The sequence below is a fragment of the Mya arenaria genome, chromosome 17, assembly GCF_026914265.1.
Source record: "Mya arenaria isolate MELC-2E11 chromosome 17, ASM2691426v1".
In the NCBI taxonomy this organism is placed as follows: Eukaryota; Metazoa; Mollusca; class Bivalvia; order Myida; family Myidae; genus Mya; species Mya arenaria.
Window position 1 is genome coordinate 2,164,400 of NC_069138.1, and position 23,144 is coordinate 2,187,543.

Below are 23,144 nucleotides of genomic sequence, written 5' to 3' on the forward strand. Positions count from 1 at the left end.
AACTGTGTGGAGTATCGGTGTCAAATTATACTGTCCAAAGTTGCGAAATTCTGAATTTCATCAGAAGAACAAATCTGAAACGCTATCGTGTATTCATTTAAAATAAATGTTTAGATCTCCCTTTAAACACCTTGCAATGATCTGCTAACCAAGTGTGAATATTGCGTTTCATTCTAATATATCATGGAAAGCGATGTTTTGATATTTATTTGTTTTCAGAATATTTAAACGCAAGGAATGTGTGATCATCTAATCATGCTGTTTAATTTTAGCTCTCATTGTGCAGTATTTAATACCGATGCATATAAACTGTTGATTTATAAACATGTTTTAGTTTGTTTTATTCAAAGCTGGAGTATTATATGCTAGGATGATTTATAGCCACTCAAAGAGCGTTAAGCGAAACTTTGCGATCAGTTATGCGTTAGCTGCTTGGGACGTAATAGTGCATTAGTGGTGTATTTCTATTTAACAAATACTTAAAAATGTGTCTTGATGAAAGGTGAGAATTAAGTTTATTGTAGTTGTAGAATAGAATAATGTATTTTTTCTGGGATTTTGTGATATTTTATTATGTTTTTATATTTAAATATTGAAACGTATCTACGTGATCAGTTTGAAAAATATCTTCAAATTCAAATTTTGAAACACGTCTTCATATATTATCTACTTTAAAACATGTCTTCAACTATTTGTATTGAAATATGTCTCCTTATACCAGTTTTGAGAAATGTCTTGCGATATCTGTTTTGTAAAAGGACTTCAGCCGTATCATGTCATACATGTCTTTCGATATCTGTTTTTAACATGTCTTTATATATATGTAATTAAACATGTCTTCGGATATCTTGTTCAGTATTTTTTTTATCTTTTTATTATTTAAAGTAACTCTTACATTGTACAAGAATAAGGGTTCATGACTCAAAAACGCCATTTGATCGAATGCCATTATTTCTTGCAGTGTACGTAGTGAAAGTATCCAATACTTTTATCAAAAACATGTTAATAATATTTGAATAGCAAAATGAAAGAAATCGTGTAGAAATTTGGAAATATTTTGCGATATTAGTTTATGATTGAATAAAGTTCAATGTCATCGCTCATGACTGTATAGAAATGAAATGAAAACCCGTCGCCAAATTCGAATATTTTGCGATTTTTGTATTGAATATATAAAAAAGTCATTCAGCCTTAGCTAGTGGAATAATGTGCACTATAGTTAATTCACAACTTTAATACTCATTCTGTGCTCCGGATATTAGTTGAATCGTTCGTTATTGCAAATGAAAAACGAAAATTGTTTCAAAATTATTCAACATTGAAAAGTGACTTTGCAACCAGCAGTCACTAAGTCGGGTTGGTTTTATCATAAGAAGTTATTTTTGTTTGTTTATTTTTACCATTTGTTTCTGGTTGCAAAAAGAGCAGGGTGGTGCTAAAAGATACCATGCTATGTGGTACAGGATATTTTCAGATGATAAATCCCCGTATTGTATGACACGATTTGTATTGCTTAATGATGGTATGGTTATTAGATCGCGGTTTTCGTAGGCATATACTTGAATTAATTTTCTGCTGTAATAAAATGAATTGTTATTATAATGAAGTAATAATCTCTTTTGCAAAATGCAAAGTAATAAAAAAAAGTCAAAAACAATTTTAAGCGTTAATTATTTTTATATTTATACCTTGGAATTACTTTAACGGCAAGTGACAAATTTCAGAAACGATAACGTATTTACTTATTTTATTCACCTTAAATTAAACACATCACATTGGTTCAGCCTACTTGCACATCGGCTTTGCTTAACAGACAAATCACAATAACAAAATCAAAATATAAATCTCTTCGTTTCGTGACAGTAAAGTCAGTGTAAATGCATTAGTTGTGCATCGTCAGTTGAACTGAAATTAAGATTGCTGATGTAAAATCTTAATTCGCTTATATATGCATTTGTATAAAGACCGAAGTTAACAAGTTATAAGGACGGAACGGTTTAATTAAAAGTGATAGGTATTAGAGGAGGTTTGGTTTGAAGAACCGTTTAACTACTACTGAATATAAATTATGGAAACATTTGGGTGCATTAAGGGCCTTCCACATTGCAAAACCTGATGGGGAAGTTAAACCATTAGAACGTTTCCAAAAGTCATGTTTAATTTAGTTTTGGGTAGCGATCTTTTTTGGGAGTAAAACATACATTTTTGTGATATTCCTTGGGAGTATTAAGGAGTTAAACAAATTTTACATTTTTTTCAGATTTTGGATCAAAAAGCTTTACATTATTTCGGAAAGTCTTTCGCCATTATTATTTTGTTTTTGCGTAAAAATATTCACGGAATACCTATTTATTATCATGAATAAGATGGCGACTTGATAAGGAGACACCCTAGGACTCATTTTGAAATATGGCAAGGGTTTTTTGAGGGCAAAACTATATAGTCATATAGCAAAAGAAACGTGTCCCACCTGTTCACCAATAGTTTTACGAACCAAATTAGCTTGAAGGACTTCTGACCTTATGATCTTTTCTGGGAAATTGATTTGGAATTTGGATAACGGTTTCTACTGGGAACATTTCAAGGATCGAACGATAACTTGAAACTGTCCAGCGATTGGCCGTTAAATTCAGTGTCGTTTTTACCTAATGTTCAATTTTATTGGTGAATCACTTTAAATGAAAGTTTTGTTTTATTTTCCATCGTTTTTTTAGTTGATATTGGTTCCGATAAGACTTACAGTTTTAGTTTGTATGTATTGATAAATGTTGGGACTAGTGTGTGATAATGTGAACATATACTAGTTAAGCTCCTCAGTGGAATCGTATTCAAGTGATGCTATGTTTCCAAGTTCCATGGCGTAGATCCCGTCATTTATTGATTATGTTAATGTGAAAACCTGTTTGTGTTTAAGCCGGTGTCAGCGTGCCCATCAACGAAATATGTATGTGTTACACAGATGGCTAGTCTGTACAACTGCACTCCTCGCGAATCTGGTAGTGCTGGGCGTAATGTTCTCGATGGGGACGTTATTGTCAGATATCACGGCCACATTTAACGTTTCCCGTACCGATGCTGCACTTGTTCAGACCGTGGCCATCGTTGCTGGTTTGTGTGGTGGTGAGCTTCATTTAATCATTTAATTGAAATATTGACTTTCCAGTTATGGCTTTTTAAATAGTAAATCAATGGAAACTACAGCGTCAAACGTAAACAACAAAAAATCATACATATATCAATAAATAATTGTTAAAACAATTGCATTGGCATTCTCAACATCCGAAATCAGAACTTGATTTAAGAAATAAAGAAAAGGAGTATTTCTTTTATGTTCCAGGCGTCTTTATCGGAAGCTTGATACATAAGTTTGGAGAACGAAACGTTGCGGTTTGTCTTTCCTTCATCTTGTCTATAGGAGTCGTCATCAGCTATTTTGCTACATCAGTACCTTTTCTGATGATATCGATTGGATTACTTGGAGGTAGGTGGACAAAGGGAGTAGGCTACTGAGCTTGTTTCTGAAGTGTTTTTTTCACCTAAATATTTTAATCAACATTTGATTTTCTTCTAAGATGGTGTTTGTCCGTGCACAGTACAGGTGTTTAAAGGAATAATTATTAACGCATTATACGGTGTTTTTTTCTTCAAATTAGTTAAATAATTAGATTGTTTCCCCGTGGCGCCCAAACGTTGACATTTTTAAAGAGAGTTCCCATTTCATATAATTGTCTGAAGCAACATTTTTGAAGACGACAAACCTGTAAATAACAAAAATGATCAATGAGAATTTTACCTAAAGATTGTTTTTATTTATATGTGTGAACAAGGATTCGTATTAAACAATTTTAAAAGTCTGACTAGTAGTCTAGTAATTTGTCATTACATAAACATAAATAGGGTGGGAATAATATCTTAATAAAATTGTATAAATGTGTTTTCTCCGCTGATTTTGTAAAAGGTACTTCAGGCGGTGGTATTTACATTGCCGCTTCCGCAGCGACCGGTCGCCATTTTCATGGCAAACAAGGATTATTTTTTGTTTCCGTTGTAAATGTTGGATCAGGCATGGGTGGAGTCATTTTCCCATACTTCTTCAATTATTTGACGTAAGTGTTTACCTTGATTTAAACAAAAAACATCATTTTGACCTATACACCTGTACTTAATCAACGTATATTAAGTGGATTATGACAATCGTGTTATGTGTTACTGCCACATACATAATTAAACATTTTTTTAGACTTTTATAAACGATAAAAAAGTAAACATTTCCAACTTGTTGTTTTGTTTTACAGGGAGAGGTTTGGGCCACGGGGAACATATCTGATTACTGGTGGGATTCTTCTTAATATGATACCATTTACAATGCTATGGAACTCCCCGATTACTAAGAAACTTACGAAGCCAAAACACGAGCAAAACGTGTGCAATGATAATGCTATTGAAATGGAAAGCTTGACATCTGTTAAAAGCGAAGTTAAAACCTGTTATGCTGACAAAGATACGCTTTGCGCAGCCTTTAAGAAACTTGTTACAGACAGAGCTTTTGTTTTCTTTGCCTTTGGGCTTGCAACAGCATACTCATGTGTCATGGTGGTTAACGTGTTCGACGCGCTTCAGGATTCGGGACTATCTCAAACCAATGCTACACTAGGTCTACTTTTATTGAACATATCAGGCATTATTGGACGCATTCTTCCAGGCACTTTGATACAAATAAAATATATAACGGTGTTGACAGTCCCAATAATTGCATGCATAATGATAATTTTATCACAGCTCGGAATAACTCTACTTAGTAGTATTACTACAAATTTTCTGGCATGCATATTAGCTGGAACAGCAATTGGAATGTTGATGTCTTGCTTTGGTGTGGTCACTTTAAAACTGGTTGGCATTGAACGACACGCAAATGCAATGGGAATATGTTTAAGTCTCTCCGGGTTAACAAATGCACTCATGGGACAATTTGGAGGTATGTGAACTTTTTGACCTGATATAATTTTCTATTTACCCATTTTGCATAAAGTAAGAAGTGAATGTCAGAGATAAAATTCTGAAAACATCCAGAGTCTTTTTTATCATCCCTTTAAAGGTTGTTGTAACACATTTAAGCAATTTATTCGCTCCTGTTTTCAATTGAAATGAAAAAGAAAATTACAAATTGCCATTTCTATACCTGTATTGTTTCTGTAATTGAATTAACAAACTAGATATAAATAATCAATACATTTTCAGGTAATACCAAAATGACTAAGCATTTTTATTTAGCCTTATGTTTAAACGCTGGATGAAATTAAAATCGTACTTTTTAATTGGATTCCTAAGTGGAGTGAACCTACTTTTCAGGCTGGATACGAGACAAGTTAGGCTATTATACGATTCCATTTCTACTATCGGCCTCCGTGGAAGTCCTGGCGATCATTCTCCTCTCAATAGCACAGTTTTACAGATCTAAATATCCAAAAAGACTAACTGATGAACTGAAAGATGTCTGTGCATTATAACACACGGTTTTGATTTGCACATGCACTCGTTTGATGTCATTAGTTACACTTGGATACTTACACGGAACATCAAAGTATCCAAGAACGTACTTGACAAGCTCGACCAAAAAAGCTATAAATGACACACGTACCATTAGCACTGTTTTCCTTATAGTCAAAAATCGTGTATCATTTAAATTCAACGAGTCATAGTTTATTCAAATGCATCAAGGCCAAAGGCTCATGAGCATCAATCCATGGAATTCATAATCCATATAATTATATTAAATGATATCAATCGAACGTTGGGTCACAATATACGTGAATACATATGAACTCTAAGATCAAGCCAACGGGAAAGAATACATGCTTTACAGGTACAATAATATAAGCGCTACAAACGTCATGCAAGAGGCACAATGTTGTAAGCAACACACATGCAATAAAAACAATGAAAATCGCCGTTGTGAATCGCATCGACACTCTCAAAACTCAGAACTTCTGAGAACAAAATAAAGTAAAGCTATTTTGGTTTAACCAGTATTTATTGCAAAAAAAAACATTGAACAAAGTAAAAAAGCATTTGAACTACAGAAATGCATGATATTCATACAAAATAAGGACTGATGGAGCACATTAACAGTGAGTAAATTACGGAATTGAGAATTAAACATAGCAGTCACGTTTGAGATTCCTAAACGTCAGGTGTATAACTTTTAATCTATTTTACAAAGATTTTGCAGGACCATTCATAATACTTATATCATAAAAAAATAGTTATCCTTTCTTTCTATTATAGTGCTTTATCATTTTTTTCTACACAAAATATCCTGTAACCTTTCTATCTGGTGCAGCCTTTATAGTGACCAGATTCAATCATACGTCCTCAACGCTGAGCAAAGGTAGATGTCCTAATGCAAACTAGTCGATCTATTTTCCCGTCCTATTATTGTTTAACGATATGCTGCAACCCTCAATCAACAACATCTCTAGCTTGTAGCTCGATTAGCCTTTCAATGCTAGCAGAACCTGACACAACTACAGGGTTGTATATGCTTTCGGGCATTTTAACATCAATTAGGGATCTTCATTTTCAAATCAACTAGCTTGCGTTGGCGGCAGGGCTGTTTCTACCGAACAGTAGGTTTCTGCCCCAGATCATCTTGTAAGTGAGGTAAATGTCATTAATTGCATGTAGCATTTTCAAGCAGGAATAGACGATATCAAACTGTTTGTTTTTTAAAAACATTTTTTTAAGTTTATTTAACAGCCAATATACTTCCTGTAGTATTTCATTGGTAGACCCATCGATAGTGGTGTGGTTTACTGATCAATTCGGATAGCAGATGATTTATATTGGTACACGAAAATGCAACTACATAATTTCAACTTTCACTTCGTAGAAACTCGCCACGGCTGGGTCTGATATGGTTTTATTGTTTGTCATATATTTTACAACTTCTGTATGTTCTGTATGTTTGTATATTCCCAGGTTTATATACTACAAACTCCGGTATGTTCAAATCTGTAAAAAAAAAACGCTTAATCGAATACATCATTTTCTAAACATCCCGCATATGTCCAACCATATGCTCACTGTAACCCTGTTGGTCCAACCTCACACACGCATGAATACTATTTAGGAACCCAGAAACAACATTCGATTGTTTAGATTTATACAATTGAGAACTCTGCTTCGCAATTTTAATTGATTAATTAAGATATGTTAACAAAACAATGAAACATTAACATATAGCAGGTAAGCATAAAAGTCATGAAATAGTGTTTGTCTTTGTACTTGTACATGTAACTACTGGAAAAAATAATATTGAAGTTGGCCTTAAATGGCGCCTGCGAAATGTCTGTCCCCATCTTTACCTGATGTTTAAACGTGTCCGGTATGCTCGTATACTCCTACCTTTGTGACATGTATCACAAATCGTACATGCCTCCTGAATATCGAATACATGCCTTAAACGTACACAAAGTATCCATATCTGTATGTCGAAGTTCACATAAAGTAGACCGAACGTACACGTGCCCGTAGTAGCATTTCACTTCCTCTCTATGACGTTATGTTATGAGTTGGGTAATATATGTTGCCTTACAACGCTGTATCTGATGTTCGATGTTATCGGATTTCGACATATGTGCCTTTCAACATGAACATATGTTAAGTTAAGGCTACATGGCTTGTCCTTGTAGTTTCCATGGTTTCATACATAAATGTTCCGATAAAAAATAATGTTAGGCGTTTCCAAGTTCTAACTGTCTCGAAGGCTGTGTAGGTCCTTACGTTCCTGCAATGACGACTACTCGACATATTTTAGGAAAACAAAATGATGTACAATTACATGATTTGTATGAATAATCAATTGCATGTAATTGAACCTTGAATGTTTGTAGCAGTTATATCAGAAAGATATTGAGAAACGTGAGAACATGAATTATGAAAACTAGGTCAAATGTCATAAGTTACTGTTACATATTAAAATAAGTGTCTGCATTACAAAATTATAATGTTATATTAGTGATATAGTAAAGCTGAGAAATATCCTTATAGATTATAAACAATACTCATGTATGATTAAAATAGCATACAATCTACGCCTCTAACGTAGCAACAATTATATGATATGCCGTTCACTTTAAAACGTTTTCTGAACGTATAAAAACCGTGTATTAAAACAAATTTGATTAATTAGCAAGTTGTTTACCTAAACTATTCGTACATTACAAAATTAATTAGACGAGAAAATCCATCAACCTTTTACATTAAACAGTGCATCTTTAATGTGGTACAACGTTTGAACTGTTGCAAATGTACGTCATATGTTCTTTTATTCACTTATACACCGATGCATTTACGTTGTAGTTTATTATAAAATAGGATTAAGTTAGGTTTAATTAAACATGTAGTATTATATACTAGGATGACAGACGTTGAAATCATTATTACATTAACCAGTGGGGATTTAATTGTGCATTAGACTTATATATATAATTACCAAGACTTCATAATGTTGCTTCATAAAAGGTCAGCATTAAATGTATGGTTGAAGTAGAATATAAAATATTGTATTTTATCTCAGGTCGGTCGGGATCTTTGATATTTTTTTTTAATTTTCATCTTTGAAACGTATGTTCAGAAATATGTCTTCAGGTAGATTTATTATTAGAACATGTTTCCAGTTATCTGCTTTATTTTTTTTTCACAAAAAATATTGAGCGCGTGAATGGTGGACACCAACTTTTATCAGAACGTGACGAAACTGCATTTAGTGGTTTTCGTCATCACCAAATTGTGTAGTGTATGTATACGTTCGTCAAGTTTGTATTGTTGTTTAAAAGTTCAAATCACTTGTCATTATGTTATAAAGTGCATTATGTTTGAGGAAGCTGTATTTAGTGTTTTAATTTTAATGTTTGACAGCTGCTTCTATACCGTCTACTAAGTATATGTTTTTGTCATGTATGACCCAATATATTAATGGCAGTTCACATGAAACTGAGTTTGAACTGAAGGAAATGACGCATGCCGCATCATTGTGTAGGTATTGAAGTGTATATATCGAATATAGACTATCAACTTCACATAATCATCAATCTTTCCATAATTCTATTGATTCAATATCTTAAGGATACTTTCTTACTCCCAAGTAAGAAGTAACACAATTAATAGAAATGTTTTAAATTTACTGAAAAGCATGAATAAATATACAAAATTATTCTAATGACGGATACAGTCTTTACTTTAAAAGAAAGGTGCAGTTAACACGGTAGCTTTATTTTATGAGACGATAGTTGATCACTGTAAATGTTTTAGGACCCTTCAATCATTAAATATCCGTGCGCTTGCAGCTATAAAATACACGGCTACAGTCTTGTTATTAGTAATTAATTAATTAGTAAACGGTTTATCACTCAAAATCTATGTACTTTGTAATTCAGGTGCATATATTGATTTTGAATGCGAGTGTAAATTTGAAAATTCGATGGAAATTTACATCTTAAACGGTAGTCAAAGGCCATGTAAGTATACCAAGATTACTATATAGAATTAAGTTTATATAAATATGAGATAGAAATAGCACACATCTATATACTTTCCTTTGTTACTCTTTGTTCAATTTTAAAGTTGGTCGTGAATATCACCATAAAAGGAATAAAACAAAATTCTATTGTTTTAGCCTTATATTATAATGTATAATCAATGAATTGGTATTTAAATTATAAAAACTCTACTTCATGTTTGTCAAAACATTGATTATAATTGAAACGAATTAACATTGAGTACACGATTGGCTAATTATCACATTATATCTTCATAGGTATAGTATAAGATTTGTATGTTATAATGCCTCAAGGGACTAGTTTTAAGTTACGTGTTTAAATTAAAAGGCCCATAGGGCCAGCACTTCCTTGCTTTATTTGATCGTATTTCTGTTCTATGCAATTGATTTACAGATGGCTAGTTTGTCTATCTGCGTTTCTCGCGAACTTTTTAGCGCTGGGTGTATTTTTCTCGATGGGGACATTGTTGTCAGATATTATGGACACATTCAACGTAACCCGTGCCGAAGCGGCACTTGTACAGTCTGTGGGCATCACAGTTAGTCTCTGTTTTGGTGAGTTTCATATGTGTCTTTTATTGAAAGAAATAAGTTAAAAGTTTTGGCTTTTTTTAATTATTTAAATCCTTGAAACTATTAGGTCATGCCAAGTGTCCTGCGGTATTGCGTTTAAAAGTACAATATTAACTGCAAATCAAACATCATGCACGGGTCACATCGCTACAAGGCAACACACATAAAACAAATATGAACATGGCTTCATTGTTGAATAATACGAGAACCCCATTGGCACTCCTTAAGATCAGAAAGCTTGAGAACAAGTAGTAATGCTTTTTGTCGTGTCTGTTCCAGGCTTTTGCCACGGATGCTTGGTACAGACGTTTGGTGTACGAAATGTTGCGATATTTCTTTCCTGTTGCATGTCCGTGGGTTTTGGCATTTGCTTTTTTGCTACGTAAATCACATTCCTAGTGATATCGATGGGATTATTTGGATGTAAGTACTGGAAAAAGGGATGATGTCGTTTGATAATTATTCGATTGTTTTTCAATTTTGTATTCATTATATATATTTAAGGACGGCATTATTAAAAATATACATTATTTTACGCAAAATAAGTTATTTAATAGAATCATTTGCCATAAAAGCAGACTTATTTCTTGTGACGCCAAAACGTTATTATATTATTTGACGATTTGTATTTCAATATATTGCATACAAATGGTATTTGAAAACAAAATAAAGTCATGTATAAAAATCCTGCAACAATTTGCATTTAATCGTTTTACAATGAATTTTGAATTGAGAGTTCGCATTAAGAATATTAAATGACCCGAACGTGTCTGGTTACTAGAGATTGGATTTACATATTGTAAGTTGAAACCCTCAGCAAAATTGCTTTTCCTCTGTTTTAATAGGTATTCCTGTCAGTGGAATTATCATAACAAGTGCCCCTGCTATTGGTCGTCATTTTCACGGCAAACAGGGAATATTTTTCGTAACCTTTATCAATGTTGGATCTGGCCTGGGCGGTGTATCTTTTCCTTATCTTTTTAATTATCTGACGTAAGTTTTTACGTATTCCGAGTAATTATGTGATTGAACAATACACAGTAATGTTGACATATACATCTGTATTCAATTAGGCATCCTCAGTATATAATGTCAGTCATGTTACATTTTATAGTGACATGAACAACGCTTTCTTTCTTCTCATTATTACATCTTACATCTTACTACATAAATTTTTGATTTAATGTTTCAGATAGTATTTTGGGTGAACATACCTGGGCACAGCACAGCATGCAGCTCTTACACATCCTGTTGCAGTTATAGCATAACAAAGGTGTTGGTGAGCAATTAACTTCGCATTTCATTCATTTACTTAACAACGTATTGATAATATAAAGGCATTTGATTGACTTAAATATATCCATTCTTCTCTTTCTTTCTACAAGTCCCTTGTGTCTGTTTTTCACTTTGTCTATGAGTCCATCGGTATATTATAGCCCTATTATACCCCGGTGTTATTTATATATTTTATAAAAAAAAACAAAAAAAAACAACATAAATCTGGGTCAGATTTACTAGGATCTTTTTGTCTTACTTCATACAGATAGACACATAGTTGTTTAGCTTTTAGCAAAGATTAGTGTTTACACTATGTACGTAGAGGAGAGATTGCAGTTGAGCATAGTAGTAGTAATGTATGTAGTATCTAGGTCTCTTAAGTAATCATTTTTATTGCAATATTTTTCTTGTTTCTGAATACTGATCTTTTATTTTGAAAATACAAGAACAATATTATTTTGAGAGCGCTCTCATAGAAGGTATTGTGAAGGTTTTGAAGTTAATTAAATAAAATAAATTTTCATTTAATGAATTCAATTTACAGTATAATTTAAGTTTGCAAATCTGGTTATTTAATTATACAGTATACTGCACACACTTGGTCATCTTCATAGTGATACATATATTCATTGACATAATAGTTTTACACATTTATTTAGTGATAAACATTGTCAAACCATTTGATAACATCAATAAATAACAAAGTGTTGATTTTAAACACTTAAAATTCTGAATTCAATACAATTACAATTATTTAAATTCATTCAAACTCATAGTCATATATGTACCCAGTTTGAATAGATTCCAATTTTCTTGTTCATACAACTTGAACATTTGGAAATATTCACTCAGTTGTTGATAAAATGGACACTACTGGTGAAATCGCTGGGATCAAAGATGAGGAGCTGAATTATTTTGCAGAGCAGCTACGAAAATCAGGGAGATACAGGGTATTTGAAACTTCTAGCACTCCTCGTTTTGATGCAGACACAACTCGTGTCCTTACGCCAACTCCTGAGAAAGTTGTGCGTCATTTGCGACAGTTTGATTTTGATACAGAGTCAGGTGGAGGAGCTCGCCAGAAACTTCTTTCTTTTTTCTCCTAACAATCCATTTCTGGATGACAAGCCTAAACCAGTGGTTGCTGCTGTTCAGTCTTCATTTCAACCACCAGTTACTCGCTGAGATTCTGTTTTTGATCCTTTTGATTCACTGAAGATTACGAACGATCGCAAAGATAGCGCATTCAAGGTTCCAAAACTTGTTGAGTTTTCTGGTGAGAAACCAGATGAATTTGACCTTTGGTTTTATGATCTGAAGTGTTTGTTGCGTAGTCAGGTTTATTCTACACCAATTATTGTTGAAGCCATTCGAAAGAGTCTTAAGGGTAGGGCTCGCCTGGTACTTTTACATGTTGGCGAGTCAGCCACTGTAGAAGATATTGTTGATGAACTGGAGGCTGTCTATGGTAATATTCACTCCAGTGAGAAACTCAAAGAGAAGTTTTATAATGCAAGGCAGGGAGCTGGTGAGTCGGTTGCTGAGTATAGTCTTCGTTTAGAGCAGATCTTGTCTAACATCACCCTTGATTCAGCAACTAAATCTGAAATGCTGCGAAACAGATTGTGGGCTGGGTTACGTGACTCTGAGCTGCACAACATGTCTCGATATAAATACGAGACTGCTCTTGCTTTTAACAAATTCCGCAATGAGCTACGGCAGATGGAGTTGGACATGCAGCCAAAGCAACAGATTGTTCAGCCTGCTGTCCAGCAAATGAATGTAGTCGAGAGCAGATTGTTGCAGCAGATGCAAGATATGACTGCAGAGTTCAAGTTTTTAAACACTAGGGTGTCTAATATAGAGAAAGACTAGTGTCATCAAGAAGGGACAGAATCAGCCCAATACAAACATAAATGCCCCAGCTTCTCCTGTCAATGAGAATAAGCCTGCGGTGGGTTTAAACAGGAACGGACCTTCATCGAAAGGGAGCCGATAGTAGGTCTGGTACCCATTCACACAGCGCCCTTGATTGGTAGACCGAATGAGACGACTATTCTTTTGAATGGCACATCCTGTTCTGCCTTGCTTGACACGGGTTCAATGGTTACTACTCTAAGCCAACGTTTTTATTGCTCTCTTTACCCTAGGCCTACACTTTATAGTCTAAAAGATTTTGAACTTGATATTTCTGGTGCAAATGATGCGAAGGTTCCATATTGTGGATACTGTTTGATTGATATGACATTTCCGTCGCTGGATATTGTTCTTGTTTCTGTACCGGTACTGATCATACCTGATACAGCTTATTCATCCAGTGTTCCTATGCTGGTAGGCACCAATGTTATCAACTATGTCAAGTCATCTTCACAATTACAGCATATGCCTCCTGTATGGCAAGATGTATTGTCTTCCTTGACAACAGTTACCACACTTTCTGTGAAGGCATTTTCAAAGAAACCGATCATAATTCGGCCGAATGAGACTAAGACAGTTTCCGGTTTGGTCAGAGGAGTGGGAGATTTTACTGATGGCATGACGGACAATGACGAGCGGTCACAAGGATTGAGTGTTAGCCCCAGAGTTGTTCGGGTTAATCCAAATACGTCGTTCAGTAAGATTCCTGTTAGAATTTGCAATCTCTCTAATAAGACTTAATCTATCATTCCCAAGTCTGTCATTTGCTCTCTTCATGAGGTCGATGTTGTAAAGAAGGTTGATCCCTCGGAGGCTTCCATTCCCAAAACACGTAACGCTGATAAGACTCTTGAAGAGCTAGGCATTTGTGTCCCCAGGGGTACATTGACACATGGTGAGCAGGAACAGGCCAGCACTTATCCTACTCGGTGGAAACACTTGTTTTCAACAGACATTACTGACTTTGGTTGTACTTCTTTGGTTCAGCATGAGATTAACCTTACAGATTCTACTCCATTCAAAGAGCCATATAGACGGATTCCACCTGGGATGTCTGAAGAGGTGAGGGAGTATTTGCGTGAGATGTTAGATGCAGGAGCTATTCGAGAATCTAAATCTACTTTCTCTTCCAATGTGGTTCTGGTTAGAAAGAAGGATACGTCTTTGCGTTTCTGTATTGACTTCCGGCGCCTTCATTGTAAAAATATTAAGGCTGCTTACGCTCTTCCTCGTATTGATGAGACAATTGCCGCTCTCGCTGGCTCCAAGTATTTCAGTAAGCTTGACTTACGTTCCGGCTATTGGCAGGTTGCCATGAAAGAGGCTGATAAGCCCAAGACTGCTTTTTCTGTGGGGCCTCTCGGCTTCTTTGAGTGTAACAGGATGGCCTTTGGTTTAACCAACGCCCCAGCCACATTTCAGCGGCTCATGGAACGTAACATGGGAGAACTGCACTTGAAGGAGTGTCTCATCTACTAAGATGAAATAATCATATTTAGTGATTCTCTTGATAGTCATTTTAGACGTCTTAAATCTGTCTTTCAGCGCTTGGAGTCTGCTGGATTGAAACTGAAAGGGAGTAAGTGCGAGTTCTTTCAGCGAGAGGTTAAGTACATAGGTCATGTTGTGAATGAGGGTGGGATGCAGACAGATCCTGAGAAGATTGAAGTATTGAGGAGGTGGAAGGTGCCCTCTAATCTGAAGGAGTTGAGGAGTTGTCTCGGATTTGCGGGGTATTACAGGCGGTTCATTTCCCAATTTGCCCATCTCGCCAAACCACTCAACGATTTGCTTGTTGGGGACAAGAAGGAGAAGAAGAAAAGCAGAGAACGTCAGCCTTTGGAGTGGGGTGAAATCCATCAGAAGGCATTTGAGATCATTATCGATCGTTTGTGTTCGGCTCCTGTTCTTACATATTACATATACTAAGCCATTTATTCTCAACAATGATGCAAGCAGTCTTGGAGCTGTTCTATATCAGAAAGTTGACGGGGTTAAAAAGGTCGTCGCATACGCGTCTGGTGGGTTACGCGGTGGTGAACGCAACTACCCGGCTCATAAACTTGAGTTCTTGTCACTCAAATGGGCTGTCGTGGACAAATTTTACGATTACCTATATTGTAATGATTTTTTCGTTCGCACCGAAAATAACCCCTTGACCTATGCGTTCAAATCAGTGAAACTTGACGCTTTGTCACACAGATGGTTAGCAGCGTTGTCAGCCTTCAATTTCAATATTGTCTACCGTTCAGGAAAAGAGAATATAGATGCAGATATTCTTTCCCGTCTTCCTGGTGTGAGGAGAACGTTATGTTTGCGGACGTCATCAAAGCTTTGTTTGATTACCATCTAGTGAGAGTTTGTCCTATTACTGAGTGTTAGTCCTTCTCACAAACGGCAGCTCAGACCCCAAGGGACGAGGTTGATCCTGACACTCCATTAGCTGATACTGATTGGAAGGTTGAACAGGCTCGGGATAGAGCTATCAGTAGGGTGGCAGAAATTTTGAAGTGAAGTTCTAGACTGACTCGGCGCCAGATGTGCTTAGAAGATGAGTCAGTCAGGAAATTGCTGAGGGAGCGTTATTCTTTCGGGATGGTTTGTTGTACCGTCATGGTATGTCAAATGGTCATCCTGTTGACCAGTTGGTTGTTCCAGACGTCTTTTACGATATTATATGTGCGGGTCTACATGATGAGGCAGGTCACCAGGGCAGAGAACGTACACTTTCTTTGATAAAATCTCGATTCTTTTGGCCAGGTCTCGACACGTTTGTTAAAACACGTATCAGGCTCTGTGAGAGGTGCATTTGTCGTAAGACAAGAGAAAAGGTCTCTGCAGAATTGGTTTCCATCATTGGTTTTCACCAATGAGAAATGAAACAGCTCGGTCCACTGCCAAAGCGCTATTTGAGCAGTTCATTGTACATTACGGGTTCCCAAGTCGTCTACATAGTGACCAGGGACGCAACTGAGAGTGTTATTATAAGGGAACTTTGCGACATTGCAAAGGTCGAGAAAAGTCGTACGACCCCGTATCACCCACAATGCAACGGCAACGCCGAACGTTTCAATCAAACACTTATGAACATGACTGGGACACTCGATGATGAGAGAAAACAGATTTGGAAAGCCCACTTACCAGCATTGATACACGCTTACAATGCTACTCGGCATGAGAGTACCGGCATGACGCCATACTTTTTGATGTTCGGTAGACATCAGAGACTAGCAATAGATGCGTTCTTGGGCATTGAGCCAGATTTTTCTTCTTCAGATAGGTCAACTTTTATTCAGAGTATTCAGGAGCGTCTTGGGTTTGCCTACAAAGCTGCGACTCGTGAGGCTTGACGCCAAGCTCGTCGTCACTTAAACTAATTTAACATTAAGTGTTATTTTATGTCATTAAAATATACATAACAAATAAGAACGTAGGCAGAAGACTATTCCTGTTTAACGCCAAAAAATACATGATAAATTATAATTCAACTGATTAGTCATATTTGACCCTGGATCTAACATCTTCATATATTGACTTAACTATAATATTTTTCTTCTAATGACAAATTTAATTCAGTTATACAACATGTTACCGCTTACAATATAATTAAATGCAACGGTGAAGGCAACAAAAGCAGCAAGTATATTTCTATTATTGTTTAACAAATGTTCTATTATTACGTGTGATACAACTACATTGTCTACAGTTCCCATCTGCTTCTAAAGTCAGATTGAGCCTCAATATACACATTATATTTATCAGTCCAAGTGCTAGGTCTATCATATATAGCTTTTGTAAATAGTTTTGCAAGTGTATTTAACAATGTAATCCCTCTGTAATTACTTGCAATTTCATAACCACCGTTTTTCTGTAACGGAACAATAAAACTTTTAGATCAATTTTCTGTGAAGTATTGCATATTAAATAATTTATTGAAAGGAGTCATATCGGGCGTTATTTGACAGATGACCTAGAACAAATCGCGTATAAGAACATGCACTTACAGAAAAGCTACGAATTTACAAGTAATTATCCTAACATGAACTACCAATAACTTGGCTGAGTAGCTGACAGTGTGAAGGTATCCGAATAATGCTGTCCAAAATTTCAGCACAAACCAGAAAGGTTATTGTGCATTTAATAACACATAACAATAAACAGCTAAACAAATATGAAGTCAAAATGTCATTATAATCTATCATTGAAAGCGAGGTTTTGATAAAATAATTCAGAATAGATGAACGCAAGGTAGAAGTGATCATCCAACCATTTGGTTGCATCTCAGTTCGTTTGATTATGCAAAATTTAGTACCGATACATACAAATTGTTGATGTTTAAATATGAATCAGAAAGTGTTTGCTTTTTCAGACCAATAGTTTTACATACTAGGATGATAGAAAGCAACAGAAAAGGGTGTTTATTGAAACGTTCAACTTATTGTTACATTATCTGTTGGGGATTTGATTGTGTTTTAGTTGTATACAATTACAAAGGCTTTATAATGCTGCTTGATCAAAGGTTAGAATTAAAGTTATAGTTGTAGAGGAATATCAAATAATGTTACACAGTATTTTTGTCTAGTCGATTGGAATCTTTGATTTTGTCTTTATTTTTTCAGTTTTGAAACTTTATTATTTATTATAGTAAAGTTTAGACATATCTTTATAGATTATTTACAATATTCATGTATGATTAAATTATCATACTATCTACGCATTGGCCGAATTGATCATGTTAAAACAATTATATTATATGCCGTTCACCTTAAACCATTTCCTTTACATCTAAAAACAATATATTAAACAAATTAAACAAATTATGTTTGAGGAAGCTTTAGTCTACTAAATATATGTTTTTGTCATGTATGACCCTATATATAAATGGCAGTTCACATGAAACTGAGTTTGAACTGAAGGAAATGACGCATGCCGCATCATTGTGTAGGTATTGAAGTGTATATATGGTTAGTATAGACAATCAACTTCACATAATCATCAATCTTTCCATAATTCTATTCATTCAATATCTTAAGGATACTTTCTTACTCCCAAGTAAGATGTAACACAATTAATAGAAATGTTTTAAATTTATTGAAAAGGATGAATAAATATACAAAATTATTTTAATGACGGAAACAGTCTTTAATTTAAAAGAAAGGTGCAGTAAACACGGTAGCTTTATTCTATGAGACGATAGTTATTCACTGTAAATGTTTTAGGACCCTTCAACCTTAAAATATTCGTGCGTTTGCAGCTATAAAATACACAGTTTCAGTCTTGCTATCAGTAATTAAATAACTAGTAAAAGGTTTATCACTCAAAATATATGTACTTTGTTATTCAGGTGCATATATTGATTTTAAATGCGAGTGTAACTTTAAAAATGCGATGTAAATTTACATCTAAAACGGTAGTCAAAAGCAATGCAAGTATACCAAGGGTACAATATAGAATTGAGTTTATATGAACATGAGATAGAAATAGCACACATCAATATACTTTCCTTTGTTACTCTTTGTTCAATTTTAAAGTTCGTCGTGAATATCACCATTAAAGGAATAAAACAAATGCTATTGTTTTAGCCTTAATTATAATGTATAATCAATGAATTAGTATTTAAATTTTAAAAACTCTACATGTAGGTCAAAACATTGATTATAATTGAAATGAATTAACATTGAGTACACGATTGGTTAATTATCACATTATATCTTCATAGGTATGGTATAAGATTTGTATGTTATAATGCCTCAAGGGACTAGTTTTAAGTTACGTGTTTAAATTAAAAGGCCCATAGGGCCAGCACTTTCTTGCTTTATTTGATCGTATTTTTGTTCTATGCAATTGATTTACAGATGGCTAGTTTGTCTATCTGCGTTTCTCGCGAACCTGTTAGCGCTGGGTGTATTTTTCTCGATGGGGACATTGTTGTCAGATATTATGGACACGTTCAACGTAACCCGTGCCGAGGCGGCACTTGTACAGTCTGTGGGCATCACAGTTAGTCTCTGTTTTGGTGAGTTTCATATGTGTCTTTTATTGAAAGAAATAATTTAAAAGTTTGGGCTTTTTTAATTATTTAAATCCTTGAAACTATCAGGTAATGCCCAGTGTCCTGCGGTATTGCGTTAAAAAGTACAATATTAACTGCAAATCAAACATCATGCACGGGCCACATCGCTACAAGGCAACACACATAAAACAAATATGAACATGGCTTCATTGTTGAATAATACGAGAACCACATCGGCACTCCTTAAGATCAGAAAGCTTGAGAACAAGTAGTAATGCTTTTTGTCCCGTCTGTTCCAGGCTTTTTCCACGGATGCTTAGTACAGACGTTTGGTGTACGAAATGTTGCGATATGTCTTTCCTGTTGCATGTCCGTGGGTTTTGGCATTTGCTTTTTTGCTACGTCAATCACATTCCTGGTGATATCGATGGGATTAGTTGGAGGTAAGTACTGGAAAACGGGATGACGTCGTTTAATAATCATTTGATTTTTTTTTTCAATTTTGTGTTCATTATATATATTTAAGGACGGCATTATTAAAAATATACTTTATTTTACGCAAAATAAGTTATTTAATAGAATCATTTGCCGTAAAATCAGACTTATTTCTTGTGACGCCCAAACGTTATTATATTATTTGACGATTTATATTTCAATGTATTGTATACAAATGGTATTTGAAAACAAAATAAAATCATGTATAAAAATCCTGCAACAATTTGCATTTAATCGTTTTACAATGAATTTTGAATTGATAGATCGCATTAAGAATATTAAATGACCCAAACGTGTCTGGTTACTAGAGATTGGATTTACATATTGTAAGTTGAAAACCTCAGCAAAATTGCTTTTCCTCTGTTTTAATAGGTATTCCTGTCAGTGGAATTATCATAACAAGTGCCGCTGCTATTGGTCGTCATTTTCACGGAAAACAGGGAATATTTTTCGTATCCTTTATCAATGTTGGATCTGGCCTGGGCGGAGTATCTTTTCCTTATCTTTTTAATTATCTTACGTAAGTGTTTACGTATTCCGAGTAATTATGTGATTGAACAATACACAGTAATGTTGACATATACATCTGTATTCAATTAGGTATCCTCAATTGGTAATGTCAGTCATGTTACATTTTATAGTGATATGAACAACGCTTTTTGTCTTCTCATTATAGGAAGAATCAATCCTAATTAATTTGAGAACAAATTAAAATCTAACAAACACATACATCTTTGTTTCAGGGACACCTTTGGGCTAAGGGGAACATGTCTGATCACTGGTGGGATTTTTCTTCATATGATACCATTAACATTGCTATGGAAACCACCTATTACAAGGAAATCGAGGCAGTCAACAAATTTGCAAGATGTAGCTGGCGAAGTTAATAAGGCGTATCATGCTGGTAGAAGTGAACTTAATGATGCAGATCAAGTTTGGAATTCACGAACGAACAAAAGCGACGTTATTGATGCTACACTTACAAATCAAACATTAACATCCGTTAAAGGCGAAAATAATACAAGCAATGGCGACGGAGGTGCGGTTTGCACAACACTAAAGAAACTTTTAGCAGATACAGCTTATATGTATTTTGCATTTGGAATTGCAACAGCATACTCATGTAACACAGTGTTCTATGTGTATGTGGTCGACGCACTTCAGGATTCGGGGTTTTCTGAAATCAATGCTACGTTAGGTCTACTTTTAATGAACCTAGCTGGCATTCTTGGACGGTTTCTTCCAGGCTCTTTGACACAAACTAAACATATAACTGTTTTGAAGATTCCAATGATTGCATGCATTATGATAATATTATCGCAGCTTGGATTAACACTTATCAGTAGTGTTTTTACAAATTTCCTGTCGTGCATTTTAGCGGGAACAGCAATTGGAATGTTTTCTTCTACTTTTGGTGTGGCCACTTTGAAACTGGTTGGCACTGAGCGACAAGCCACTGCAATGGGAATTTGTTTAAGTCTCTCGGGGATAACAAATGCCGTTTTGGGACCAATAGGAGGTATGTGATATTATAGACCCGAGATAATTTTCCGCGTAGCTATTATTTATCTCGTTAAGAAGGAATGTCAGAGATAAAGATGTGAAAAATGTTTCCCCTTTGACAAAATATTTTGATATCACTCTTTGTATTTTACATATTGGTGTTAATTGTCTATCACTTAAGTTCATTTTCATTCTTAATATAGCCATTTAACATACGAAACTTTTTGAAACGTATGACTATTAGTATAACTTTAAATATTACATTTGCCATAGTCCATGGTATATATAATATTTGACAATCATATTGTATAACCCACAAGAGATTATCACGTCGTCGTTTAATTCAATATTGCGCTTCGATTCGATTCGAAAAGCCCGACGTTTAGGAAATTAGTTATCCGTTACACAAAAATACGTTTAAATTTAAATACTCAATTTCAGAAGATACTGCTATCTTTCAATCGTAATAAACAATTATTTAAAATGTATATATATGTATTGGCTGCATTTTTACTTTAGTTGATACTGTATGAACGCGCAATGGTACGCGAGTAAATTCAACTTGCTCGCGTACCCTGTTGCGTTCATACTGCAAAAACGCAATTAGATTGCGATCAACACTTAAAACATGCGTGTCCTTTACATTCTTGTTTAACTTAACACAGTATATAATCTAGACCTCTTCAGGTAATTAAAATACTATGTGTTTTCAGTCGTTTTAGTTTATTGTTAAGGAATTCTATGTACATTAATGTAAACTTTTGAAGCCTGGAGACTCCATATCATGTTGATAGCATTTGAAAGGGTTTACTTATAAATATGTAAATATTATGCTGCTATGCATATCACGAACACGTTATTTATTCATTCGAATGATGCAAACACATTCATTCAATTCCGATTTCAATTTAAAGTTCAAAAATACAAATTGCCATTACTTAATAATTATCTGTAATAAATGTTCGGTAATATTCTTTTCATACAATACATCAGTAAGCAATATACTTTCAAGTAAAACCAATAAGCATTAACATTGAGTTATATTTCCAATTGTTGCATGAAACTAAAAGAACATTTGTACAGCGGATACCGTAAATACGAATAGATTGCTTTTCAGGATTGATCCGAGATAAAACAGGATCTTATACGATTCCGTTTCTACTTTCGGCCTCAGTGGAAGTCCTAGCAATCGTTCTACTCATAATGGCACAGTTTTACAGATTCAAAGATCGAAGATCAGCAGAAAAACAGATGCCTGTGTATTATAACACACGGTTTTGATGTGCATTTCAACTAGCTTGACGGATGTTTTGAATATTTTCCATATGGACGAAAAGTGGACACCTAAGCAAAAAAATCAAGTACTTACTAGACAAACTCGAACAGCAAAACTACAAGAGGCAAATACATCATTGGACACTCTTCAGTGTATTAATATTTTGTTTGTCAAAAAATGTTTAAAAAAAATATAAAAGAAATGTTTTATAAATTTAAAACAATAAATATATAATTGGAAATTAACAACTTACTGTTTATTACCGGTTATCCCGTTTATCAAACATTTTACTGATCTTTGAAGCTGAATGTTCGAACATTTGCTTTCATACCAAACAAATTACAGACAAAAACAACTGTTCGAACATAAATAAAATTTTATATCATCGTTCAAATGTATTTTGAACTGTTTACCATTGTAGTACGTAAAATGAGCTTCCTGGAGAATTCACACATCAATTTACAGATAGATCCGATATTTTTTACCCCACCCACACCTCAAAATGTGTCAACAAACTAGCATGGCATTTA

General features: G+C 34.6%; 2 protein-coding genes across 8 annotated transcripts; both read left to right on the plus strand.

Moving 5' to 3' along the window:
• Positions 1–229: 229 nt before the first annotated feature.
• Positions 230–6,468, plus strand: LOC128223739 (monocarboxylate transporter 14-like). The gene is made up of 6 exons (XM_052933103.1): positions 230–502; positions 2,915–3,120; positions 3,338–3,481; positions 3,959–4,106; positions 4,296–4,975; positions 5,350–6,468. Exons 1-6 carry the CDS (start codon positions 486–488, stop codon positions 5,505–5,507), a joined length of 1,353 nt encoding a protein of 450 aa, XP_052789063.1. The 5' UTR covers positions 230–485; the 3' UTR covers positions 5,508–6,468.
• A 1,260-nt stretch (positions 6,469–7,728) lies between these two features.
• Positions 7,729–22,849, plus strand: LOC128223735 (monocarboxylate transporter 12-like). Of its 7 annotated transcripts, none has more exons than XM_052933086.1 (11): positions 7,729–8,797; positions 9,438–9,518; positions 9,954–10,114; positions 10,412–10,555; positions 10,978–11,125; positions 11,325–11,411; positions 19,183–19,343; positions 19,640–19,783; positions 20,208–20,355; positions 20,579–21,354; positions 22,456–22,849. In XM_052933086.1, the coding sequence occupies exons 7-11, from the start codon at positions 19,244–19,246 to the stop codon at positions 22,617–22,619; spliced, it is 1,332 nt and encodes a 443-aa protein (XP_052789046.1). In that variant the 5' UTR covers positions 7,729–8,797; positions 9,438–9,518; positions 9,954–10,114; positions 10,412–10,555; positions 10,978–11,125; positions 11,325–11,411; positions 19,183–19,243; the 3' UTR covers positions 22,620–22,849. The 7 variants fall into 7 exon arrangements, with proteins under 7 accessions (XP_052789046.1, XP_052789048.1, XP_052789047.1 ...); XM_052933088.1 differs by having other exon boundaries at positions 9,995–10,114; XM_052933087.1 differs by having other exon boundaries at positions 7,729–8,523.
• The last annotated feature ends 295 nt before the right edge of the window (positions 22,850–23,144 follow it).